We start from the raw sequence: 27,868 nt of genomic DNA on the forward strand, positions 1-27,868 counted from the left end.
AAGATATGGAAACAATCGACATTTGTTTTAAAAGGTAAAATGTATTTCTCTGATTAAATCGGGAGCCGCGTGTTCTTCTTCAATCCTTTACTACCATGCCATTGATTTTTTTTTCCTTATAATTTTCATATTTCCAATAATGTCCTTTTTTTGGCTATAAAAATATCTAATCTTTCTCGATTGCAAATGTACTTAGCCACCTCCACTTCTCAATTTCTTCTTTGTTTTCCATTATCTGGTATGTCTCCACCTTCTTCTTATTTTTGTTTCCTAAATTATACTATACATTTACAAATTCTTTATAATAAGAAGATTCTTATACTCTCTTTTCTGCATTGCCATGCAAGTACTACGCTGCGAAAAAAAGATATTTACAAAGAGTGATAATTTTATTACTTCCCTTCTTCTTTTTTGCCTAACTAATCGCTGATCTTTATAAGTTTGTTTTGATTTTTTTAAAATTTTACTACACAGGACACTACGGAAAAATTATGGTGAAGTCTACGAACTTGTCACAGCAGCCAAACCAAGTAAGAAACATAATGATTAATTACACCAAACTTTATACTTCTGTTTAATCCTTTTTGAATGAAAACTTTCTCTAAAAAGCCGAAGAAATTAAGTGAAGGGAATTTTATTTTCATTTTTTTGTTTAAGCTACATGTCAAGTTGTAGCTTCTTGACCATATTTTAGTAACAGATTGCGTTACCGTATCAAATTATTCTTGTATGTTTTTTTAGTAATATATACAATGAGAAACAATGGTATTACCCATCGTGATACAATGGTAACTTGTGAAAATACATAGTAGAATTAGTGAGAAACTTTTTTCATAAAAAAATATATTACTAATAGTTTTTCTTTTTATCACTGATTCAATCAAAATATCTATAGAATTAGTTATGGTATATATTTCAATGAGCAAATAGTATAGTATTCTTTCTAGTCTAATTTGTCGACCTTCGAGATACAACACCTTGTTAGTTCGATCCGAAGAGGAGAATTATTACTTGAGATTTGATCATATGACTTGGGTACTACCGCAGCAGTCTTTAAACATAATTTTAATTAACAAAAAGTAATTCGTTCATTAAAAATATTCTATATGGAGTATATAGTTTGACCAAGCTGGTTTTTTGTATAATTATGTTTTTCTGATCGAGTGGACACATAAAATTGGGAGTACTGATAGTACATGTCAATTAAATTGGGAAATGAAAATACAATGACTAGTAAGTGTACTTTCCTGCACCTCCTCAGCTTATGGTACGATAAGGATCTGCTTAAATCTCTACCACACTTCAAGAGGAAGCTTTACAAATTTACCTTGCACTAACTAGATTTATCAATCAGTACAATAATGTACATGTTATTTGTGAATCATCTTGGGCCAGATCACCCTAGGTGTTACTCAAGAGGTGTCTAAATAATGAACACGTCTTTTTAAAAAACAAAAAACAAAAGTAAATAATAACCCTACCTACCTAACTTCCTACATTGGGAATTATGAGTATTCTATGGTAGGAAATTCAAGGAAAACAAAGACAAGTTATTTTACTATATATATTAAGATAAATTATTTTATCAGTAACATATAAATAATAAGATAAATAATTTTAAAAATATTCTAATTAAATAATCCTACATTTTATCAATAAGATTATTATATCATATACGTATCCAAACCACTCATTTAAGATATAAGGCATAATTGTAGTGGAAAACCATGTAAATAAATTACTATATCATATGCTTGAATCTTGAATAATTTATAATTAATTAATTTTGATATAATGCAAATGGGTCCATGTTGTGTTGGACGGTAGCTGCTATTTGTCTCCATGGTCGTTGGATAAAGCATCGAAATATTGAACCAGAAACTTCACTTAGCAATATACAACATGACCTTTAATTTTATTTTCCTTTTCTATTTTACAAATTACCATAAGTTATAGAGATCAGCGCAGAAGATTGACAGAGCGAAACAAGGGTAGTGTCACATCTTGTTCTCTTTCGGCTTCTGTTTTATCCGAAAGCTTAAAATTATTAGAGCGAATACACCTTTTATTAGTGCTATTAATTAATAACTAACTCTAATTTTCTTTTCCAGAAGATAAGCAGGGATGATGAATCAGCTGATCCTCCTTTTGAAGAAACATACAAGAAACTTTTTGACGACATAAGAATCGGAAAAGCATCTTCAAAAATCAACTACGAAAACCTGTTTGTGGTTGAAGAATGTGAATTGCCATTAATAGATCTTGAACAACTAAAGGGAAGAGAATTTGAGAGAGAAGAATGCAAGAGAAAGATAGCACAAGCTTCACAAGAATGGGGTTTTTTCCAAGTTGTAAACCATGGAGTATCACAGGATGTATTGTTGCAAATGAGAAAGGAACAAATGAAGCTTTTCAAAAAGCCATTTCATGAGAAAATGAATGACAGACAACTTAATTTCTCTGTGGGAAGTTACCGTTGGGGAACTCCTTCAGCTACTTGTCTTCAACAACTTTCTTGGTCTGAAGCTTTTCATGTACCTCTCACTGATATCTCCAATTCGAATCATCACCCAACAACCCTAAGGTACTATCTAAAATTATCACAAATTTATCCTCCTACCTTTAATCATGTCAATATTGAAAGTTGAAATTAAAATACTCTCTCCGATTTAATAGGAATGAACTCCTTTCCTTTTTAGTCTGTTTAGAAAAAAAATGACTTTTTTCTTTTTTTGGGTTACATTTTAGTTTCAATTTTCCATAGGTCATGTTTAAGACCATCGGATCAAAGGACAATTTTGTATATTTGATCAAACTTCAAGATTCAAAAGTCTTGTTTATATTCTTAAATTTTATGTCAAGTCAAACCAGGTCAATTCTTTATGAAACGGAATGAATAGTTTTAAAAAAAGGGTACCAGATTTTTTTGTCCTTTGCGGAGAATTTAAATTGAATAGTTTGTTAAAAAGAGATATAGACTAGAAAAATAAATAGGTATAAACAAATTGAAATGAAAAAACAAGATGTAATTATTTCGTGTTTCGTAAGGGTAAATGATTTTAACCTAATTAATAGTTTAGTGAAAGTAGTGTGTTTTATTTATTTATCTATTTATTGGGAGTAAGTGAATTGTAAACTAAAAACATTATATACACTAATATATATGAATCCGAGGAAGTTATGAGTAGTTGGCTGCCGATAATGTTCAAAAGTAGGTTTAGAATTGACAGGATTTTAATTCTGGATAAACTGAAAACTATCTTTTTGTTTTTATTATAATTAGTTTCCTACTTTTAGAAACTTTACTTTAGGATCTGCCGACTTAGAGAATCTTGTTTTGGAACAGCTGATAACGTTAATCATATAATAGCATAGTAAATGGTTATCATAAATTTCTTTGTGTTGAGAGAGGAGGACACGTGGCTCATTCGAACTAAAGTCTTGTTCGACCATAGAATTAAGTACTTTCTTGAACATAGAAAATGGGGTTAGATAACAATACAACAATATTTCTGTGGTCCAACAAAGATTATTAGTAACAATTTGATGTCATTAGAGAACAGACATTTTTTTTTAATTTAGGTCTTTAAGAATCAAGTATTATGAAACCATGCCCTAATTATTATTTTTTTCGAATGGACTAAATACAAATAATACATAAGTGGAATAAAATTAAAATAATGAGTCTTTCTTGATTTAATCAGTTTATCTGAACATGTTTTTATTCAATGCTTGAAATTTTATTTTTTTATTTTAAAAAAAAAACGGAATCGCCAATAGGAAAAGAAATTATTTTTTTAATTCAAAAACATATCTTCATTCTTCTTTTATGCTAGCATATCTACTTCCTAACTTATTCAAGCTTTAATATATATATATTCATAATATCTAACTACACCCAATTCATTAAATAAAAGAGTAAAAAGACAAGGCGCTGTCTCATCAAAAGATCCTAAATATAGTGAAACATACACAAAGTGCATATATTTCCTGGTCTCAAAATCTGAGACACACATTTAGAGGTGCTTATGTATCTGCACATGATGGGTTTTGGACTTAAAAGTTATTATATGTATACAAAATTAAGAGGGTTAAAATCTTTACTATAAACCACTTTGATTGGACTCTAATCCTCTTTTTTTTTCTTTGATGAACTCCAGCTCCACAATGGAACAGTTTGCAACAACTATATCTGAATTAGCACATGATTTAGCAAGAATTTTGTCAGAAAGAATGGGATATAAGTCGAAATATTTCAGAGAAACATGTATGCCACACACTTGTTACGTTCGAATGAATCGATATCCAGCATGCCCTATTTCTCCACAAGTGTTTGGATTAATGCCACACACTGACAGTGATTTCCTCACAATATTGCATCAAGATGAGATTGGAGGGTTGCAATTAGTAAGAGATGGGAAATGGATTTCTGTTAAGCCTAATCCCCAAGCCCTAATTATCAACATTGGTGATTTGTTTCAGGTAATTAATATATAATAAGTTATTTACACTGTCAGTATATATATGTTAATTCTAAACGAAGCAAGTAATATAATGTACTCATCATGATGCAGGCTTGGAGCAATGGTGTTTATAAAAGTGTTGAGCACAGAGTTGTTACAAATAAAGCAAAAGAGAGATTCTCCACAGCATTTTTCTTATGCCCATCCTATGATACAGAAATAAGAAGCTGTTTTGAGCCTTCTGTTTATAAAAGATTCACCTTTAGAGAATTCAGACAACAAGTCCAAGAAGATGTTAAGAAATATGGTTATAAAGTAGGTCTCCCTAGGTTTCTTGTCTCAACTCACTAAACTCATATAAAATTTTGTAGCAATTAAAAATGCAAATAATATATGTATGGTCATGACATTTTTAAGAGCTTTTAAATAACAAAAATGTACAAGTCAATCTTTCCCATTTTTGAGTTTCAATTTAGAACACCAAAATTAAATAGTGTAACGTGTACGTCCACATCTTATATATATAACTTCCTAGCTATATAAGTATTGCTTACCATGTAAGCAAATGTGTGTAATCTAATTAAGTAATACTTTACTATATATAGTATTTCTAATGATACTTTATTTGTGGAAAGAAATATTTTTCTTGCTTTGTGATTGTAATTTATTGCTATCAAAAATATGATTTTTGTCTCAATTTTTACGGGTTATGCAAATTTAAATTAAATTGATGACCTTATTTTTTTCTCTCCTCCTTTTTGTTTCCTCCTCCATATTGAGTCACAAGATCTAACCATCTAGCTAGGTTAATCACCTGGCAGTAACACGAATTCTTATAACTTGTATGATTGATATATGTTGAAGGCAATTTATCAAAATGATGACTTTAAGAACGAAGGTGTGTAATCGAAATCAAGAGAATAGTATTAAAATAGGCGATCAATTTGAATAATTGAACAATACATCTATACGAGTTTTACCTATCCATCAAGACTTGTAAAACTGTTTATTTCATGAGTGGAAGGATAATAAAAGCAAGAGTCCGGAGCCTAAAGGGTAAAAAAAATTTGATAAAAATTCTAAAAGTGCATAACAATTTTTTTTAAAATCAAAAGAGCAAAATCGCTAGTAAAGTAGTAATTTTATTTTGACGCCGCTATTCCGTTGAAACAATCAAAATCGCTGAACTACCAGCAATTTTTTCCAAAAAAAAATTTCCAGTTTTAAAAAGAAAATCACTGTCCATGTAGTGTTTTTGAGAATTTTTTTTTCTTTAAAAAACAAAATCGCTGCAATGAAGTTATTTTACTATTTTTTTAAATGCCGCAATTTAGGCGAAAAAAAGTTTTTTTCTTCTTAAAAATCACTTCCTTAGTAACGATTTTGGTAAAAAAAAATTTTTTTAATCTTTAAGTAGTTTTCTATAAGCGAAAAGATAATTATATCTATCTTCATTAATTTTACTACTTTTTTCATTAGTAAACTGAATAGACAAAGGCTACTAAAATGAAAAAAAAATGTTTATGGGAGTGATTTTTTTTTATAAAAAAAAAAAAAATCCCCAAAAGCGTTCACGAACAGCGATTTACTTTTAAAAATGAAAAAAAATTGGATAAAATTACTGATAAATCAACGATTTTGATTGTTTAACAGAGTAACGGAGTCAAATCAAAATCGCTATCCTACTAGCGATTTTGCTCCTTTGATTAATTTTTTTTTGATATATGCTCTTTTAAAATTTTTGTCAATTCTTTTTGTGCTTCGAACTCATAGAACCAATTATTAAACAATTTAAGTTACAACAAAGACAGTATAAAGTCTTGTTAATAGCTTTAATATTTAACTCGTGAACATGACAAATTTTACCTCTTTGGTAAAACTTGTGAACAATTGTACTAAAGTTATAACCCGTCTTTACACATAACTTGTGTAAATTTAACTTTTAATTTTTTCGTCGACACAATTTGTGAACATGTTATGATTTGCTTGTGAAAGTTATGATGTCGGAGATTATTTTAGCAATAATTCTGTTAAATAGAGTGAAAATTTAAACAACCTCCTTAAATATTCCTATTTATTTGTGCAAATCACCTTCTAAAAAATTGATGTTTCCTATCTATTTACCAACATGAGTGGCACTGGTGAGTGGTGAGAGTGTTTCATCCATAATTAGAGGTCTCAGGTTTGAGTCTTTGGATATGGAGAAAATGTTATGGAAGTGTCACCCCTTGAATAGCCCTGTAAAGCACAATTTTGAATTTAGTTGAAGCTCCAATATGAACTACGAACACGAGTGAAAAAAATAAGTATATTAATTAATGGGCTCAACCGAACCCTCCTTGGAACTTCCAACCGAAGGTATGGGCGTAGGGATGGCACCAGATAGCCAATGTTGGCACCAGTTAAAATACATTCTGTTTGTAAAAAATTATTTAAAAGTTAGCCAAAATTAGTAATGACATAAGCCCCATCAAAATTTTCATATTAGTAACTTTGATAGTTAGATGTTAGAGCACAATATTCTCCATTATATATAATAAGGCCTAACCAATTTCTTTCAAAAATATTTTGTGTTGTATTTAAATATTTTATTTTGTGTTGCATTGATGGCACTGGCTAGTTGCATTATCTCTAGTCACGTTTGGCTACTAAAAATTGTTCCTGTTAATAATTTAGTTTTAAATTTTGATTATCAAGCTGTTGAGAATAAAAAATTACTTTATCACTAAAAAAATTAATACGATGGACATATAGTGAAATTTAAAAGGGTTATTGTCAACATGGTTATGCTGAAGTGGTGGGACGATGAAATTACTATTTCTTTAAATATATAAAATTAAATTTAAGTGTAAGGTACAGACAAAATGTTATTAAAAATGTCTAATGAGTTATACGGCAACTAAAAATTAATAAATTAAAAGGCTTGTTGAGATTATTTGACTGTGTGGAAAGTCAACGACGGAAGGACAAAAAAGTAATTTCAAAAACACAATAAAGCAGCCTTCATATAGAACGCAATCTGGGTTAGTCGGAGACGGAGAGAAAAACGCCGACGATCGGAGATGGCGCGAAGAATAGCGATCCACTGGTTCGCGCTCACAGTTACTATCGTGCTCTCCCTTCTTGTTCAGCCTTCTTTCTCCATATACTGTGACGAAGATGACTGTTACGATCTCCTTGGGTAATCTATCTCCTTTTAAACTATCATCTTTTCTAATTCTTAATATTTTTTTCACTTATTTTTAATTTTTTTTTGCAGGGTCACTCAAAATGCCAATTCTTCTGAAATCAAGAAAGCTTATTACAAGCTCTCTCTAAAACAGTAAATTTTTTTTGCTTATCTCAACTGATTTTTAATTTTTGTTTATTTGGTTGAATTGGGAAGTTATTGATAACTGTGTTGTTTAGTCATCCAGATAAAAACCCTGATCCAGAATCAAAGAAGCTTTTTGTGAAAATTGCAAATGCTTATGAGGTAATTAATGTTCTGCTTCTGAGGTTTAGTTTTCTTTTATTTCCTTCAGTAATTTGTGAGACTTATTAGCATATCAAATTGGGATTTCAATTATGTGCATTGAAAAAAGAAAATCCAACGATAAACAAGCTGCAGAGATTATTTTTGAAGCAAGAAAAGGTAGCCCAGAAGAAGAATTAGATGAAAGTGTCATAACTTGAGTGAATTTGGGTAAATACTAATGGAGTATTCATTTCATACTGGGTAAAAAAAAAAGAGCTTTCTTATTGCCTTGGTCAGCACATTGTGTTTTCGATAAGCGATGCATCTAATCTAAGGGGTCAAAGATGTTATACTACTTGGTAAAAAGGTTATGTTTTATAGAGAAGAACAAAAAGGTTGTGAAAGATACTAATGGAAATATGGAAGGTCTAACCGTTTGGGATGTCATATAGTTGGGATGGGGGGAGTAGTATTTTGATAAATATTAAAGGGTTGATTTTCCCCGTAGATTTTGAAAAACGAAGCCACAAGGGAGCAGTATGATTATGCACTTGCCCATCCAGAGGAGGTTAGTTTCCATTGCTCTTTTGGTTACATATTTATTTGCGTAAATATTTTGCCAGGAGTCCTAGTGCTGACATTTTTATTCCCTAGTAGTATCTTGGAGTCCAGCTTATGTGTATTGAACTTTCTTGGGCAATGCTATTACACTTCTCATTTGACAAATGATAACCAGGTTGCATACTAATGTGTTTTCTTATGCTTTTGAATTTTCAGTTTTTCTACAATACAGCACGGTATTACCATGCTTACTATGGTCACAAAACGGTGAGTCTTTTGCTATTCCCTTCCAGATATTTGTATTCTTCTATCAACACTTTATATGGGTGAAACTTTGATCTTGAGGTTTCATTATACATGTAAAGTTCATTTTATACTCACTTAGCTGTTTGTGTTTGAAATTATAGGATACCCGTGCTGTCCTCGTTGGTCTTCTTTTGATAGTCTCAATATTTCAGTATCTGAATCAGTGGACAAGATATAATCAGGTAAGTAATAGTACTAAACATTCATCACTATGATTTCTCTCAGTTTGTAAGCTGCATTAGCAATAAATGTTAAAGACGAGATCGTTGTATTATAGTCTGAAATTGAAGAATGCTGTCCTTCTCAAAAAAAATAAATTTGAAGAATGCTGTCCTGACTTTTAATTTGCTTGATTTTTAGTTTTATGATTTGAAAAATGTAAAATTCTCGTGATGACATTTTATAGTTTGACGATCTAAGAGCAGTGTGATCCTTAGACAATAAAAGAAAAGAAAAGTCTTACGATGATCGATGACATTAAGTGAGATGATTATTATGTATAAGTAAGTGTGTGCCTTGAGTATTTGTCTGGGTAAACCTAGTTGATATGAAGATGCATCATTTTATGATTATCTATCGACTATCTTACGGGGTGTATTTGTTTGTTTGACTGTTTGTAGATTATTATTATTTTTTTATTGATACATTTGAGGATAATATTTAATAACTAAACTAGTAATCAATAACTAAACTAGATAATTGGTCCTCTAGCCATGTTACTCCTGTAATCCTATTCTGATGCACCTATTAATATAATAAAATGATTCACCAGAAGTGAAAGCGGAGCAAATATGGATTTGGATTATTCAAGTCTTATTTTGTGGCTAGAACGTGAGAAAGTAGTGTACTCGGATGAGTTAATTAGGACAGCAATAGCATGTATATCGATGAAGAGTCTGGAGAACTAGGAGAAATACATTAACTGAAAACAATGGTGTTACTAAGAATGATCCAATTAACCATGCATCTATCCTTATTTAGAGAAAATCAATCATAATACTACCACTTCTACTCTAGCTATCCACCTATTGCAACTCTCCACCTTTATCAGGGTTTGGAACCTACTATGTTTTGTGAATCCTAAATAGGTCGAGTTAATGACAAGTACTGTGACTGTTCTGAAAATTTAAGCGGAAGAAGGATGAGATTTTGTGAACTTTATGCTGTAGCTGTACACCCTTGATTTTAGTCTGCAGAAAACACCTTCGAAGCAACAAAAGCTTCAGGAAGTTTTGGCATGATTCTAATAGAACTCTACCTCTTCTGAATGAGCATCGGAAGATTCAGTTGCTGTCGAAAAATTGCATACATTCCAATAAGAATAAGACCAACATGAGGCAGATTCTAAGGCAAGGAAGATACCATAAATTTTTCCAATTTAATATTAAATAATCAATCATCTAGATACACTCCAAGATTCACAATAAAATATAAAGAGGTTTCTTACTTACTCTTTTCTTCAATTTTCTGTATTACCTAGTTTGATTTGTAATGGAAATTCAAAATGATTTTGGGTGAGCAATTTTATTGTTTAGTGGGAAACATTGCAAAACAGCAGTTGGACTCCAAAAGCATGCAATATATTGAAAGGTTACATCATGGTAAATAAAATAAAACAAAATAAAATTCTCCTTATGTTGAATTCTGTGAGACAGTAATATCTAGCTCAAGCTAAAAGTAGAAAAGAGTGACCTATAGTTGCAGATGGAAATAGTTCTTTTTTGGCTTCTTACTAGTACTTTGCCATGTGTTATAAATTGTGATTTCCTCTTTAATCAGGCTATTGACATGGTCAAGAAAACACCAGCTTATAAAAACAAGCTACGTGCTTTGGAGCTTCAACGCACTGGAGGAATGACTAATAGGAAGAAGGGCAACAAGCCGATGGACAAGTATGAGCATATGTTTTGTTCATTGACTATGCAACCTGAATCTTCTGGTTTAGCTTGATGAAATATACTATTCTTTTCATAAGGGCTGTCATTCAAATTTGCTTATTTGCTAAATCTGGGTTTATCAGCCGAATTTGATATTTGTGACAGGAAGGTGGAAGAAGAACTTGGCAAGGAACTCAACTTGGACATAAAGGGCACCGAAAAGCCTTCTGTTTGGGAACTAATTGGAATCCGTTTTATACTTCTTCCTTACACTCTGGGAAAGGTAGTAGCATTTTGGTGTTTTATGCATAACAATGAAATGAAAATACGATCCAAATTTCCTGGCGCTTATTGTTTGTTCTGCTAGAAAGTTTAAAATAAGATACTGTATGCTTATGAATACAAGATATTTAGGGTTCCTGACATTCTTCATATGTCTTCTGCAGCTGTTACTGTGGTATGGATGTTGGTTCTGGAGGTACAATGTCAAGCATGCTCCATATTCATGGGAAGATGCCTCCTATTTGACACGAAGGTCTCTTCGGGCTTCTCTTGATTCATGGATATCTATTGGTAAGACAAACTGATTTTCCTGTGCTTACGAACACAATGGTAGTGTTGAGTAATGTAGATGGCCAAGGTAAAAGCAAAAAAACTTTCAGATTGCATGTGCATATCTTGAGAAATGTAGATAAAGTTTTTGGGATAAATATGCGATTGTGATGCTTTTTACAAATGTTTCCCCGATTATTGCTGCTTGGCATACTACCGATATATTGTTTTTAATAAAGTTTCTTTTAATTTCTTGCTGTTTATGATTTCTTCCAATCATTCTTCTTTCATCAGACGAATCAACCAAGGAAGATCTTATTGAAAGACGGCTTTGGGAGAAGTCCAACTTTGAAAGCTATGTGGCTGAGATGCGCAAGGAATCAAAGCGCCGAAGATAAAAAGTTTTTGGTTTTACTCAAAGCTATGTGTAGGATGAGAACAGTTTTGATGGGGGAGTATTCTGAGACATGAAGCAGGAAGTCTAATGTTTAAATTATTGAAGAAAGCAAAATTATTTTGACAAGGAGAGCTATTGAATTGATAAGTATGTCATAGAACTCGGATTTTCACGGTCAGTGTCATAGCTATATTAATAATACTATACAAAAAACATATTGAGACAGATACAAGCATATTGCATTTGGAGCAATTTTGGGGGAAGAGTGCTGCTCCCCACTTGCTGTTGTAATGCTAGGTTAGAATGTGTTGAAGCATCTATATGTTCTGAAAAGACAGGAACTCTGTTCCATATAATGAACTTCATACTTGGCTATGTTGTATTTGTATGTACCATAGTCTTAACTGGTCAACTGTGAACAAGAAAATGGTCATTGCCAGTTGAACGTGTTAGCTCCTCTCGACTATATGCTTTCGATCTGCATTAACTTCTGCATATATGAGATTAAAATTTTGAGTGCACCTCCCTCCATGTAGGGTGAGTTGAATGACATTCCAACCATCGGAGGGCAAAAATGCTTCTTTGGTCTTTAACCGTTTTCATCAACCAGAAATGAAGAATAAAAGTAATTTCAAGTTGGTTAAAATATGAAAAAACTTTTTTTTAATAAAATAAAGAAGTTGAGGAATACACTTTCAAGCTTTATTCTATTAAGACTGCATGTTGCTCCCTGACCTTGAGTTTTTATGGACAAATAATATTGTGAGAACTTCTCCACAACTGCATTTATACATGGTGAGACTTACTTATTTATAGCTTGATTGGGAATGAGAAAGTTGAATGTATGTTGATTAAGAGAAGTGCAGATAATAGCATATTTGGCGTGAATGCAGGCACGATGTAGATGCTTTTACATAAAATAATTTTCTGAAGATCCTTCGACTTCCTAAATATGAAACACTCGTTGGGAGTGTGTTTAACTTTTTTTGTTAAAGCGGAGTTCAATATAAATGGTGCATCATAGCTAAATGAATCTCCCGGTGAAGCGCAGAGAAAACCAAGAAGCACCAGCAGATTTCTCGACCCTCCATTAATAGTCAATTAAGCAGTCAGCTTGTAGAATTGGTTAGCAACTGTTTTCATTGATTTAATGGCAATAACAAGGCTAATCTAAGTATTTTGGCTATGTACTGCGAACGAACTTTCAGAGACTCCAGATTGATAACAAGCCTGAACTTCTCAATTTGCAAAGACAAGACCGTAATTAATGTTTCAAAAGATCACCCATTTTACAGCGCTTCATACGGGGCAAGCTATTTTAGTATTTTTACAGAATCAAATGGTTCTCATTGCATTCACAAAGTAAGAACAATCCTCTAAGATAAGCGTGCTCAGGTAACATTGAAGTTAGTTTGTCAACCATGTCCACGTCATACATTGCTCTGTTTGTATAGCTTGGTGTCAAGAACTTGCTTTCCACACATTGCACATACTCCTGCACAGGGAAAACACTTGAGAAAAGACATAAAGAACGATACCCTAAATATAAATCATTTGGAACTAGAATTGCATTAATATTAAATCATATGCAATTCCTAAGTACTCTTCATTACCTTTACTATAAGCACAGGTATGACAATATTTGCCATCTTGATGCACTTGTTGTTTGCAAATAGTGCACTTTGTATTTCCATAAGGTGACCACCTGCAATATAAGTAGTTCCCTGGTAAGAAAGTATCAAAACGATGACAAATACAATCAAGCTGCATCTGATATCCCAACAAATCATATAAAACATTTCATTCAGCACAACACTTACCAGAGGATTCTGATGACTAAAGAGTGAAAATGGTTGCAAAGCACCTTAGAACACCAACTTAGGCTATCCACTTATCACTTTTAACATTGCAATACAATGATTTCTATTTTTTTATTTGAGATTTCTAGAACTTATATTGATTTTATGGTCTAAAAGAAGCATACTGTAGCCAATATTCTTGCCTAAATGGTGCATTGCATTCTTTCTCCACAAAGTGGGGTACAATCTTGCTCCTCTTCCAGAGGTGTACCAATCCAACTGTAATTCCATGTCTCATAAAAGAAAATCTGAGGAAAACAACTTGTTCTAAACATTTTTTTTAATAAACAATTGTTCAGCTGTTCGGTTTCGATCCCACGACCCTTGGCCTGATTATGACTATTATCCTATGACCTATATTGTGTGGAAGGGGGTATAAACCAAACTGACCATAATCATAACTGTTCAGCATCTGAACTTATCAAATTCAAAGACAGAGCTCTTAGAAGAATTTACAAGAGAAACTTTCAACACAATGTTTGCTTCTGCCGTAATAATCCCATTCAATTAGAGTATCTCTCCCTTTCCCAATTTTCACATGGTACCGGTATTTGGATGAGATCCAATACCTTCCAATAGGCACTGGCCAAAGTTTTCATTCATTCCTCTTTCCTGCTTTCAGAGATTCATTTCTGCTAGTACAACATCTCTTTGACTTCATACTGATTATCTTATATTATCCAGAATTCTACTGCAGTAATTCAGGCAGACCTTGCTTTTAGCTCAAACCACTATTTCCAACATTGAAGGTGTCAATAACATGAGTAATCAGAAGGAAGATTTGTCAGAGACATCTACGTGGAGCTTGTTCAATTTTACTTGTGTAAATTTTCCCTTTTTTTTAATTGAAGGTAGATCATAAACAAGACAAGGGGTTCCTCATATAACATCATACTGGAGTGCAGTTCAGTCTGAACTACTTACACACACAATTTCAACCTTTAAGATTAGCATTAGCAAATTCCAAGATCAGAAAGAATCATTGCAAGACTCTCATGTTTGATGTGTCTCAGTGTGTGTAACGTGGGCCATTGGAGAGGGGGGGGAGGGGGGGACAGGTGAGGGCTTTTAAAAAAAGGGGATGAGAAAAGGACTTGAATTTCCCTCTTAGGATACACCTTACTTTTGGATTGTGTTCTCTCCCTCACAATCTACTCAAGTGTTTCCTTCATTGGTTTGAAAAACAAGCACCCCAATAAGAAATACAAATCTCTCAGCCAAATGAATTATATTTCATCTACAAACAATAATACAGCTAAGATTAAAGTACTCAAGTCAGTAATTTTTACTTCTATCTGTAATGATGTTGGTTTCTGTACAATTTCACTGGCACCTTCTATCTCCCACCAGCCCAGGTACTGGGCAACTCTGCCCACCAACGGGCAGCTACATTGGAAGACAAGCTTAGCGTTCTTTAGATTCTGCTTGATTTTAAAGCGTCGGTCTCCACGGTTTGCACCCACTTCATTGATCCCTAGGTCACACCCTCCCCAGGTCACACACTTGGGTGCTACTCAGGTTCGCATATTTACTACAGCTAATCAGTCGAAACTGACCAGCATTAGAAAAAACCTGACTACTCAGTAAATTAACAAATGAACCTTCTAGAAAAGAAAGTAATTGAGTTCTGATTGATGAAAGTTTTGGTATGTTATAATGAATCTCAATTGACTGGCATCACAGATCAATAAGAAATTCCTAAAAGAAAGCGAGCATATAATCAAAAAATAAAATTCCCTTAAAAAAAGCAAGCATACGATTCTGAGTTATTCTCCTTCCCTTCTAAGGTCAGTTAAAAGGAAAATTTACAAGGAGACTGAAATTCACTCTCAGGACGGACTGGTTAAAGCGATTAACCAAAACGAAAAGAATAAAAGGAAGAACAAAAAGTAACCTTTTCTTCTTGGAGAGCAGTTTGTTCTCGTTAATCTTACGGCCTCCGCCTTCAGTAGTGTTGCTGGCACCTTCCTTCCATTTATCAGGAACAATCACCTTGGACAACTTCTTCTCACCTGAAAATACAAATGAAACCCTAGGTCATAATCAATTGCTCATAAATTGCTTGTAATGAACAATTTGTGAATGAATAGGGGAATTCGGACTTACACTTATCGCAAACCATAGTTGCAGTTGGCGAGCTTGATTCAAATTGCGACAGAGAAAGAGAGTTTTTCTACTCCGGCCAAGAAGGAAATAAATTGATGAGGGTTGAATAATATATGCGAAGACGGGTCGGGTCGGTGGAGATCAGAGGAAAATATATGGAGTTGCGCGTAAGAGCCGCTTGATTAAATACTTGAGAGGTGTATTGTTATTTATTTTTTTATATTAAAAAAATGTTAAAATTATTCTTTGTTATATTTTGAGATATAAAAAAAACGTCGTTATTTCAATAGATCACAAATATCCTTCAAGTTAATATCCAAAAATTTTAATGATATGATAAACCACGTGGACTACTCCCTCCACCTGAGCTGCCAACAAGAATTCCCATTAACCCATACTTACTAACCCATCAATTTATCTCCAATGGTGATTGAGATTGGGATATTCTTAATTTTCCTTATTCAATTTTTTTAAGACGGGGATTAAACAATTTAGCTAACTTGTTTTGATTTTAGAGGTGTAATGTTTGACTTTTTTTATGCAATTAAATTATCACTTATTGAATTTATGAAGGAAAAAAAGAGTTCTGGTGATGGTAAGGGTACAATGAATAATGAGGGGAATTTAATATAACTGGATGGATGAATTGATGGGTAAGTAAGCATGGGTTAGTGGGAATCCTAGTTGGCAACTTAGGTGGAGGGAATAGTCCACGTGGCTTGTCACTTTATTAAAAGTTGGGGTGTTAATTTGGAGGGTATTTGTGGTATTTTGAAATAACGGCGGAGGTACTTTTGATCTCAAAATATAACGAAAAGTATAAGTGATCTATTTCACATAGTTTAGGGGCAATTTTGATTCTTTTGCGTTTTTTATGTAAGATAAATATTGAAAATACTCGTAAACTTATCGTAAATTATTAATTATTTTAATAAAAAATTGGGTAAATATTTTAGATTGTAACACGTGTCCCGTTGCTAGTAAAAAATGTATATATGCTCCAAAATTTTGACGGTAAGGGCATCAACATCCTAAAAGTACAACGAAGGGTATTTACATATCATTTACGATAGTTCGGGGGTATATTTGTCCTTTTTCCCTTAACAAAATATAGAAGATTTTTTATCATGTGGTCCTAAATTAAAGTTATATCAAATGTACAAAATTGTCCTTTGATCTTACGGCCTTAAACATGCCACATGGAAAGTTGTTACTAAAAAAAAAAGAGGTCTTTTTTCGAAAACAGACTAAAAAATAAAGGAGGTCATTCTTTTTTAAACAAAGAAAGTAACAAGTAATTTATGTCAAGTTCAGGATTATTTCAACATTTTTATTATTTGGTAAATGTTAAACTATATTTGAGATATATTTAAAAATTGAAAATTTACACCCTCAATATTTTAAAATTAACTTTACACTTAGTTTACTTTGATCTCCTCGAGCCAAGGATATATAGGAAGTTGGTTTGCTCCTAAGGAAAAAAAAAGTAAGAGACACTTATATTTTATTCTTTCAAACTTTACTTTGTGAATTATATATACAGTGGCGAACTATACGTGAGTTCCAGAGGGATTGTGACAAGAAATTATATTGTATATACACAATAAATTTTTGGTATTTTTTAGATACATATATTTTGAACTCTCTTAATAACAAAGAGAAATTGACGGTGCTGTGACAAGTCCCCTCAAAAAAATTTAAAGTTTATTTACTCCTGAGTTCGTCGCTGGATATATTTTTATTATTGTATTATAAAATTCTGCACCCACATCCTATTGGATATATCCACAATTATATATATATATATATATATATATATATATATATATATATATATATATATATATATACTAGATAGTGATGCCCGTGCTTAGCACGGGCCCAACATTTTGCATTTTTATTAACAGAGAAAAATGCGCAATTAAGCAAACTTAGACAATTTAATTACGCATCATAGTCATAACTTGCTATAATTACCACGCATGACTAATATTATACAATAATTATGTGGGCTGACTTCGACCTTGTATAATTAGCGACGTTTGTGTATGTATAATTCGCTAGAATATACAAATACATATGCATAATATACAATTATCTAACCAAAATACATATATAATTCATTTCTCTCCCGCTCTTTGCCCTCTCTCGTTCACCTCTCTCTTCTCTCTACCAATCTCGCTTGCCATATATATATATAAGTGCATATATATAATATACAATTATCTAACCTACTCATCTCTCTGCCCTCTGTCACTTGCCTCTCTCCTCCCGCTCCTAATCTCGCTCACCTCTCTCCTTCCTCTCTCAATCTCTCTTGCCATATATACAAATACATATGTAGAATATACTATTATCTAACTTATATACATATACAATTCACCTCGCTTCCATTCTTTGTCCTCTCTCACTCGCCTCACTTCTCTCTATAACATGTAACTACAAATTTTAATTATTAAATTATAGCTATAAAAAATAATTAAACTATTTTTGAGCGACTATATGTCAAAGTTCCCCCTATTAACAGAGAGCAAGAAGCATAATAGGGAAAGTTAGATTAGTTTGGTTTTCACAAAAACCTTATAGCATTAAACATGAATTGTTCAAAAGCTTTTACAACCACAACAGGTTACAGGCAGAAATAGCTTCTTGTAAAGAAAAGAAAAGCGTTGGTACAACTTGACCTCGACCTTGTTGTCTCAAAAGTATTCTCAGCAGTTAGACCTTTTTTTTTTGGGGAGGGGGGGTTGTCAAACAAGACTATTTGCATAATGGGCTAACAAATAGAGTTGAAGCATACTTAAAACATCTAAAGAAAATCAAACCATACTATGTGTGTTAACAAAATTCTACTGAGAACCCGAAAAAAAGAACTTCAAAGTTTAACATTTATAATAATACCAAACATAAATCCTCCAAGAAACTAAATCCATAAGGAGTAGCAGATGCTATAATGCCTACATGAAAACATAAATGAAAAAATAACATAACCAATAGAGTAAGTACTCTTTCTATATATGGGCTATGGTTTAGTCTAACACTTAAATAAAATTGTCTTCCACACAAAGTAAAAAAGAAAGGGAAAAAGAGTACTCCTTCAAAGAACAGCCCTAAATGTTGCTAAAAACACAATATTTATCCTACTATTGTTACTAATTTAATAGTACATAGTAATACGCAGGGCTAACATATGCTCCTTTGCACATCTCATATTATGTCGCTTACATTGACATCATAGTAGGTGCAAGCTAGACATTGTTAAGAAGTATCAAAATGTTTTCTCTTCACAAATAAAGAAAGGGAGCATTTTATGAGCAAACATCTTTGAAAGAACATCAACAAAACATATTTTCTCCGAGGAAATCATTCACTAAATATATTTTATGAGTTGCGTACTACATACAGAGAAAAGAAACATTGTTCTTCAGCCTTTTACTTTTCGAAATATGAGCTAGAAACGTCAAAACTTTATTGTGTGCTAATATGTTTAATGTGAAACAAACCATAATTTGTCTACTCTTGTATTTTTGTATTGAAGCATAGTACAAAAAGTACAAGGACCCGAAATAGCCCTTTGAATATTAAAATCAGAGATTTGACCTTGAAGAGAAAATAGGTCAATTAGGCAAATTGAAAAACATGTAAATTTACCTTAAATCTTGAGAAAACATCGATAAGGCATCCTAAACAAACAAAAATCTTGAGGCAGAGAGATTTAGTTTCTACACAAAGAGAAGAAACTTAGCAACACATAGATTCACCATTGAAGAGTTGAGATCTACAAAAAAAGAGTTGAGAAAATAAACCAAGCTTAGCAAAAATCTATAGAGAATTGTAAGAAAATAGTGCAAAAGTTGTACACAAAGTCAAGCAAAATGAGACAAATATTTGTTCATCAATGAAAAAGAGCAAAATTTACTATACAATCTGTACTACCTTTAGTACAATTAGAAGATATAGTGTTTGTCCTTTTTAATTCTCATTTCTAAATAAGGAGATATATATCTACCAATCAGTATTGTGAAAATCCTAGTATCTACCAACCAGTATTGTGAAAATCCTAAAACAATTGATGAAACAAAAATACAACAACAAGAAGATAATGTAGTCCCACAAATTCGAGTCCCTCTCTGATAGACAGTCGGTTCAACGAAAAACAAATCAAAGCAATCCGATAAAAGAAGTAATTTATGTGAAAGCATAACAAGGCATGTTGAACAGTATCTACAACAATATAACACTATGATCAAAGTAGAAGAAATAAGATAGTAACAAAAACCGATCAATGAAAAACTACAAAAGTAATCCTCACACCAGTAGTTTAAAAGATAGCAGATTCTCAGATCAGAAACTCCCAGTAATGGAAAATGAACAAGGAGGATTTCTACTTTATCAAAAAATCAAGCTCATTAAGCTTGAAACTACTATGATTCAGAAAGCAATAAAACTAACGATGATCTGGGTCTGGATTTGTAGGCTTACCAAAACAGGTTGTTCTACGTGATCCTCGTGGTCATGATGAAAAGAATCAATATAGCCATTCCCTCCGAGCAGTCTGCTTTATACAAAAATTAGAAGCTTTTGCCTTCAACTTCTTTCAGTATAACTTTTGCCTCTTTCCTAGGACAAACTTATTCAAATCTGCAGCTGCAGAGATGAAACTCTAATTTTTAAACAGTATCCAAACTCCAAATAATTAAAATTTAACATAGATGTAGACAACTTTTGTTGAGAAATATGCAATGATGTTGAATCTTCAGGATAGCTCAAATAAGGATCAGATTGACATCTTTAATGGAAACATGTCAAATATTAAGTTGAGGCCTGATTTCGCCATTGAGAAAGTTGTCCTGAAACTAAAAGTGTCGGCACAATAGCAATGTTTCAACAACAGCTTGCAATAGTTTCTCGTCAAATACTTATTTCGGTTGATTAGGAAAAGAAATCAGCTGTACATTTTGACTTCCTATAATCCCAAATTGAGGTATTCATTCACTTGTTGGTAAGACCATAAAAAAGATCATGTTCGACATGAAACATGTACTACACATTTTACTAAGTTTGAGCTTGAACCTTCTATAACCAAATGAATATCTTATCAAATGAAGAGTTGTAGTTCAACACTAATGATAAAAGAAATCCAGGAGCAAAAGGAAGTACAAATGTCTATGTTAATTGTCATTGAAGCATGAAGGAACAAAATGAATGTAAGCAACCATATGTCTAGAAAAGACAAATAGAGTTAACATTTTAGAGTTAAGGGCTAACCATCTCCAAACAATATTTACTCAGATTTGAGGGTTAACTCGGAAAAACACCTTTGTGTACTAATATACGACTCACAACATCCATTTGAAGACAACATACATGAATCCTACTACGAATTTGAGAAAGAAGATTCTTGAAATCACATTATACACCTATTCAACCATCAAAGTTAAGAGAGATCAAATAGATATGATGGAGTACTTCAATCCATCCTTCATTTAGTCCTCTAAGAAGTTTTCGTTTAAGAGGATAACTATTATTATCAAATTTAAGCACCCCAATAAAATTTGAGTGGAAAAAATTTAAGAAAGAAAGCACCTCACTATATAAAGAGAAGTATATTATACATTTGAAACATATTTCTAAATATAAATGATAACAAGAGATTGAAGTTGTCCATAGTAACATACTTATTGATTTATTGACTAATGAAGTAGAAAATTTTTTGTCCAAAAAACAAGGAAAAGCTTATTCAAAACTTTCACGGAACACCACATATGCATGTACAACTTCTTCATGCTTTACCTTTAACCAAAAAAAGGAAAAAATAGTTCATAACTCTATCATCTAGCCGATGTCCTTGGTCTTTTAAAATCTATGTATTGCCCTTATATGTTGACATTCTTATTTCGAGAAATATTTTATCTTGATAAAAATAATATTTACAGTTTAATGGAGTGCTGAAAAAACTGCACATTATATCTAAATTTATGCATGTACAACTTCTTCATGCTTTACCTTTAACCAAAAAAAGGTAAAAGTAGTCCATAACTCTATCATCTAGCCGATGTCCTTGGTCTTTTAAAATCTATGTATTGCCCTCATATGTTGACATTCTTACTTCGAGAAATATTTTATCTTGATAAAAATAATATTTATAGTTTAATAGAGTGCTGAAAAAACTGTACATTATATCTAAATTTTTTCGCTAACACAGAGTTTAACTAATAGCAACAACTTGCAATTGAAATAGATGCAAACAAAGGACAAACCATTTCTTGGGATAAATAAATAAAATATACATAAACAACAGACATCTAGTAGAAACAAAGCACCAACCTTTTGGATCATTCACGTAGAAATGAATACATAGTAGAAAATCTGTAAAAAAAAAAAAAATTTAGTTAGTTTAGGCATACTATCAAACACCTTAAGTGTGTCACTTAAATTGAATTAGTTGTTGCAACTACAGAATACTTGTTAGAATTAAAAAAATAATAAGCGGAGGCACATCTAGTTACATAGATTTTAACAGCACAAACGAAAAAGTAAATTTATAAAAGAGACTTTGAGATAGAATCCAGACATGAATGAATAAATTAGAAAAAAATTGTTAATAAGTACATATAAAATCTAATAAGAGACGATTTAAAAGTTGTCATAATGATTAAAATCAAAGAAAGTGCACTAAAACAACAAAAAATTAGGGAAGAGATACATCAGCAAAAATAGCACACAATTAGAAGGCCGAACAATCAAGGAAGAAGAGGTGAAATTTGAGATTCCAAATAGAAAAATTAATTTTCATAGAAAAAGTAAAATGGAGAAAGAGGAGATAAATTACCAAAACAAATGATAGAGAAACTATGAGAAGAGTGAAGAACAAAGCCAATGTTTAAAAGAGAAGGATGATAGAAATCTGTAAGATAGTCTGTTTGCAATATGAAGTGGTACGTGGTTTCTAGAGGACAATACACGTGTTAGCAGAAAAAAATGGGAAAAACTAAGTTTGTTGTACAATTCAGAAAACCTTTTGTACAATCTGCTTATGCTGTGTTCGTCCTCTAATTTGTCATTTCTAAAAAGGGGGAGATATATATATATATATATATATATATGTAAATTACAAATAAAAATATGTACTCTTTATTTAACAATTGAATTTATTTTAAAAACGTATAACTTTAAAAAGGCAAAATGGACTAGTGGACCATTATACTTATAAGTGTTTGTATTATGGACCCTTATACTTAACCATTTATCAACTGAACTCATAGATTCAATCAAAAAAAGATTTTTAAACCCATCCTATTATGTATATAGTCCACTCTCCTCTAAATAAATAACATGTCAAACATTAATGATAAATTAATTACATGTCACAATAACCTTTATTAATCACTTTTAAAAATTTAACCAAACTTATAAATAAAAGATAGTAATATAATAAAATAAAAATTAAAACGAAAAATTGGGAGTCACATGACTACTGTACATCTTCTCCTCCATTCCCATGGTGAAGTCGTCAAATTTCACATGAGAAATTTGTTTTCACCACCACCGCCACTCTTCTTGCCGGAGAACATGTTGTCTCTCCCTCACCCGTCTCCATCTCGGATAGACCCTCACCATTTTTCTTTCCTCCTTCTCCAACCTCCGAAAATCCAGCAACCCTAAGTTGCTGCAACACCGACTCCGACTGGCAAACCTGCTCGTCGCCTCCCATTTTGCAGAAAATGAACCAGTGCCATCTCTCTCTCACTCCACTCCAAATTAGCGAATTCCGACAAACATCATCGCTCTCTCCTTTCACCGGTGAATTAGTGACTGAGGGAGGTGACAATGCTGATAGATCTGCATTAAAAAGAAAAAGGGGTTGGGCAAGGATGGTGACTGAGCATGGAGAGGAAAGCATCAAAATAGTCCCTCTTCTTTGAGCTAAGGCTTCAAAGTGATCCTTGAGTTTTCACATGGAGCACTAATAGTCCCTCTTGTTTGCAATATTGGTACACTTTTGATCCTCCTCCAAATTTTTTCCTATTTTTTGCATTGATTTTATCCATAACCTATGTATGGGATGTTCAATCGTCATTTTATATATTTAGTAGAAATAACAACTCCATATCAAAGAATGTGAGAAAAAACCATTTATTTTGTCTAGTAGAAATTGTATTGCAGGTAAAGCCGAAAGGTTTATCACGATAATTTCACGTGCAATAATATAATTTTTTCTTTTCCTCATCACGATAATTTCACGTGCTATAATATAATTTTTTCTTTTATGCAAATTCATATGTTAAAATGCTCTTAGTTTAGCTGCAATAATATTTCTCGTGAACAGAAAAAAGTGTTTTTCTTATCATTTCTCTCAGATAAAGTTATTATTTCTATTAAATATATAAAAAGACGATTGGACATTCCTTATATAAAATTTTGAACAAAATTAATGTCAAAAAATAGGAAAATTTTTAGGAGAGGACCAAAAATACACCAATATTGCAAACATGAGGAACTATTAGTGCTCCGTATGAAAATTCAAGGATCACTTTGAGTCTTAACCTACAGATGAGAGACTATTTTGAGCCTTTCCTTGAGCATGGATGTAAATCATTGAGCAAGGGTTGAGAGGTTGAAAAGAAGGATTCTTATTCCCTTCATTTTATTTTTTAGTTTTGTTCTTCTATAATTTTAATAATTCTTAAATATGATATATGAAGGGTTCATAATATAAATTCGTACAAATATAAGGATCCACTAAATTATTTCGCCCTTTAAAAATAAACACAACTTACCTAATAAAATAGGGAAAAGGGCTGATATATCTCTTGTTATGAAAGTAACTCATATGTACCCCTACTTATAAACAAATGACTCACATTTACCCTTTTAATCTACTTATTTATTATTTTTTTCTAAGAAATATAATATCATATGACTAAATTTAATCATCGTCAAACATATTATTTTTGTTGCAATGACTATTTAGAATTATTATTTTGATAATCAAATTTATTTATGTTTCACTAATAATCTTGTAAAACTTATTGTAGGTAATCAAATTTTTTTCTTCGAATACAGAAATCAAATTATAATATAGACAAAAAAAATAGTCAATTTTTTTTCTCTTTAAACTAAGGAATGAAAGAAAAAAAAGAATAAGAAACTCAAATAATTATGATAAAAGAAATCAAAAAATAATTTATGTATAAAAAAAATTAAAATGTACCTTGAACTTTGATAGAAGAATCATATATACTCCTAAATATTTTTAAAAAAAATTAAAAGTAAAAAATATAAATTTAAAACTAATATTTTAACTTCCGTTAAATGGGTATATGTGAACTCGTTTTGTAATGACAGGGATATATGTGAACCGTTTGTATATCATCTCCAAATAACAAAATTGAGGAATATATCAAACACTTTTCCCAATAAAATAAGATTATTACTTATTTTGTCGACCGATTGGGGACAAATGATCTTACCCTTTAGCTGTAGGATAGACCCGGCCCAAGGTCAAGAGATGGATACTTACAGAACCGTATCTCATTAATAAAACTGATATATTCTCTAACATGAAATTTTTTTAAAAAATTGTAGTCGTATTTCCCCATATCTCCCAAAACCCTAAGCCGTCGACCGTTGCAGCGCCCCTCTCTCAGCCATCGGCACCTCCATCGTCTGAAATTCGTTCAGGTAAGATTTTTTAATTTTCGAAATTTCTAATAATAAATTTTCAAGGGCTACTCATATACAGCAAATCTCGTCGAATTATGCATTCTTCTTCAGAAAGAGGGGGATAAAATGGAATATAGGCTCCATTTGATTTATCTAGGAAAAAGAAAAAAAAACTCATTCTAAACAGATAAAAGGAAAATGTTTAAGTTGGGTAGTTTTTAGTGATAAATACAAAATCACTTGTTGAGTTGTGTTTGGTTTGCTTGTGGATTAAGATTTTCTAGATGGGTTTCTATAGATTTGGATTTGTCTTTTAGCCCTGTGTTCTGCATTCGCTGCACTAGTTTCTGTTTTTTTTCTGTGTTTCACTACTACAATAACGATTCTGTGTTGTATTCCTTCCATTCATTTTTACGTTGTTACTTTTTGATTTGACACAATCATTAAGAAATCATTCTTTGATTTTACCAAATTATCCTGTTTAGTATTAGGAAAAAATTGTTCTTTCTTGATACATCAAAGTGACAAAATCTCTTACTGTTTGTCTGTAAAGTAGATGTTATGCTTAACACATTAAATGTATCTTTATACTTGAAGGAAAACTTAAGTTATTGGGTATTCCCATTATGCAGTATCTCTGATTAATTGAAAATCTTTTGTAAAATTTTAAAATTTACATATTCAAAAAGTATACGAAAAATAGAATAAATTCCAATTATTCTTGATGATAAAAATTGGTGTCTCTCAAAAAAGGGACATGACAAGGAATTTAGGATGGAGGAGTATCATTTAACATCTTTGGCATTTGGGATAGAAAAACTTTTGAAATTAAAAGAATGAAGACTTTTGAAACTTGGGGTACTAAACATGTAAAGTGTGGTTATAAAAGTATTGAAAAATTTGTGGTCTTAAGTATGCCATTTTACTCTTAGTGAGAATTTTTTATAGCCACACGAATATCATTCTTTTTTAAATGGTTGAAAAAGGAAAAGGTTCTCATAGATTGAAACGGAGGGAGTAGTTACAATGCGAGTCTGCAAGTGTCTAGGATGCCCAAGGACAAGTAGTGTGGAGTATAAAAACCAGGATTCAACATTTGACAACTTTAATTGTGAAACAAATAGCGCAGTCATGCATTTTTTTGGTATTTGATGTTTGTACAAATAGATGTCTTATGTCCCTTTGTTGTTTCCTCCCTCCAAAGTCCAAACTAGGGCTAGAATAAACTCCAACTGTTAGTTGTGTGGGTGCCTGAGTTATCTTCTCTGTTAAATAATTTGTGATCATGTGCTTGTTTAATTAGTGTAGGAGGTAGAAATCCTGTGCCTGCCTGGTAATGCAAAGACATTTCACCATGTCTGCTGATCCTGCTTTGGTGGAGGAGGATGCTTCTTCAGGCTCAGGAGAGGACATAAACATGTTAGATGGGCACAATAAGCATCAAACTGTAACGCCAAATTCAGGTCGTCGCAAGAGAAGTCGCAAGGCAACTGGTGATGCTATAGTTGATGCAATGCTGGAAATTGCAGCTGCTTCGAAGATGAGGGCAGCTGCCATTATGAGGAATGAGGAACGCTTTGCTATAAGCAAATGCATAAAAGTATTAGATGAAATGCAAGGTGTAGATCAAAGTATCTACTTTTTTGCATTGGATTTATTCGAGAATTCAAATGCCAGAGAAACTTTTATCTCTCTGAAGAATGAGAGGCGCTTGATATGGTTGCAGTGTAAGTACAATTCGGCAAATGCAGCTAGCTAATGGAATCCTCTATTAGTTCTCGACTTTCCTATAGTGGGTTTTGCTAGGACATTTTGACTGTATACTACTATTACTTCCCAACATCTATTTACTACTGGATGTGGCTGGATGCTTAGTTCTAATTCGTAATTGTTGCAAACAAAAAAAACTACTCTATTTTACTAAAGTATTTTCAACTTCTTTGGTTGTGCGACGCTGGTTGCATACTTCAAACTTGATCTGCCCGATTATTTCAGTTAGTAATATGTGACATCGTTTACGCCTGATCATAGAGAACTCCGGAGTTGTGTAAATTATCCACAAAAATTGGTAAACTAGTACTTTGTTTATCATCTTGCTCTTGATATTAGCTTGGCATTTTCCTGAATACTTTTGTTGATGTCATTTCAATGTCTGAAAATTTGGTGTGTTTGTTGAATACATGCAGTCTAAAGGTCGTCTCTTTGGTGTCATTGAAGTAATAGCTACTTTCTGCTACTTATTCGTCTACCTGCCAGTGCAATAATTTGGTCTTACAAAAACTGTTAAACTAAATTATTGTCCTGCTCACCATAAAAGGCATCCACATTGTTGGCTGAGCTAAGATTTTTAGTAAGGGTATAAAATAGAGAGAACTAAACATGAACTAAATGATGAAGTTTGACATATATTATATATACATTAAAAAAATAAAAAATTGAACCACAGGGGGTTCGGCTGAACCCATCAATGGTCCCGCGCACAGCACGGGTGAAGAACCATCTAGTCTAATATAAGTAAACAAAACGCAACACTATATGTAATTTACAGTTGTCTCAATCAATCTAAAATTTTTCCACATAATTTCATTGATCGACGTCCTTTTTGTTGAGTCAGTGCTTGACTG

General features: G+C 32.2%; 3 protein-coding genes and 2 long non-coding RNA genes across 6 annotated transcripts; 3 read left to right on the forward strand and 2 right to left on the reverse strand.

The window, feature by feature from the left end:
• Positions 1 to 5,101, forward strand: LOC101263073 (gibberellin 2-beta-dioxygenase 8). The gene is made up of 5 exons (XM_004232698.5): positions 1 to 238; positions 475 to 530; positions 2,112 to 2,584; positions 4,161 to 4,482; positions 4,575 to 5,101. Exons 1-5 carry the CDS (start codon positions 187 to 189, stop codon positions 4,812 to 4,814), a joined length of 1,143 nt encoding a protein of 380 aa, XP_004232746.2. The 5' UTR covers positions 1 to 186; the 3' UTR covers positions 4,815 to 5,101.
• Positions 5,102 to 7,365: 2,264 nt separating this feature from the next.
• On the forward strand, positions 7,366 to 11,988 carry LOC101262769 (chaperone protein dnaJ 50). Its single transcript, XM_004232697.5, has 10 exons — positions 7,366 to 7,644; positions 7,723 to 7,785; positions 7,872 to 7,938; positions 8,429 to 8,488; positions 8,698 to 8,748; positions 8,889 to 8,969; positions 10,567 to 10,679; positions 10,830 to 10,947; positions 11,111 to 11,237; positions 11,511 to 11,988. The coding sequence occupies exons 1-10, from the start codon at positions 7,526 to 7,528 to the stop codon at positions 11,612 to 11,614; spliced, it is 903 nt and encodes a 300-aa protein (XP_004232745.1). The 5' UTR covers positions 7,366 to 7,525; the 3' UTR covers positions 11,615 to 11,988.
• Positions 11,989 to 12,831: 843 nt separating this feature from the next.
• On the reverse strand, positions 12,832 to 15,766 carry LOC101262475 (uncharacterized). Its single transcript, XM_004232696.5, has 4 exons — positions 15,579 to 15,766; positions 15,367 to 15,484; positions 13,227 to 13,318; positions 12,832 to 13,108 (listed from the first exon to the last, which is right to left on the reverse strand). Exons 1-4 carry the CDS (start codon positions 15,592 to 15,594, stop codon positions 13,044 to 13,046), a joined length of 291 nt encoding a protein of 96 aa, XP_004232744.1. The 5' UTR covers positions 15,595 to 15,766; the 3' UTR covers positions 12,832 to 13,043.
• Positions 15,767 to 18,139: 2,373 nt separating this feature from the next.
• Positions 18,140 to 22,571, reverse strand: LOC101258723 (uncharacterized). Of its 2 annotated transcripts, XR_011214754.1 has the most exons (5): positions 22,411 to 22,571; positions 21,906 to 21,947; positions 20,061 to 20,225; positions 19,230 to 19,356; positions 18,140 to 18,535 (listed from the first exon to the last, which is right to left on the reverse strand). It is a non-coding gene; the product is annotated as an uncharacterized lncRNA (long non-coding RNA). The 2 variants fall into 2 exon arrangements; XR_740017.4 differs by lacking the exon at positions 18,140 to 18,535 and having other exon boundaries at positions 18,927 to 19,356.
• Positions 22,572 to 25,099: 2,528 nt separating this feature from the next.
• On the forward strand, positions 25,100 to 27,216 carry LOC101262168 (uncharacterized). The gene is made up of 2 exons (XR_011214753.1): positions 25,100 to 25,262; positions 26,553 to 27,216. It is a non-coding gene; the product is annotated as an uncharacterized lncRNA (long non-coding RNA).
• Positions 27,217 to 27,868: the final 652 nt, after the last annotated feature.

This window comes from Solanum lycopersicum, chromosome 2 (genome assembly GCF_036512215.1).
Source record: "Solanum lycopersicum chromosome 2, SLM_r2.1".
NCBI lineage: Eukaryota > Viridiplantae > Streptophyta > Magnoliopsida > Solanales > Solanaceae > Solanum > Solanum lycopersicum.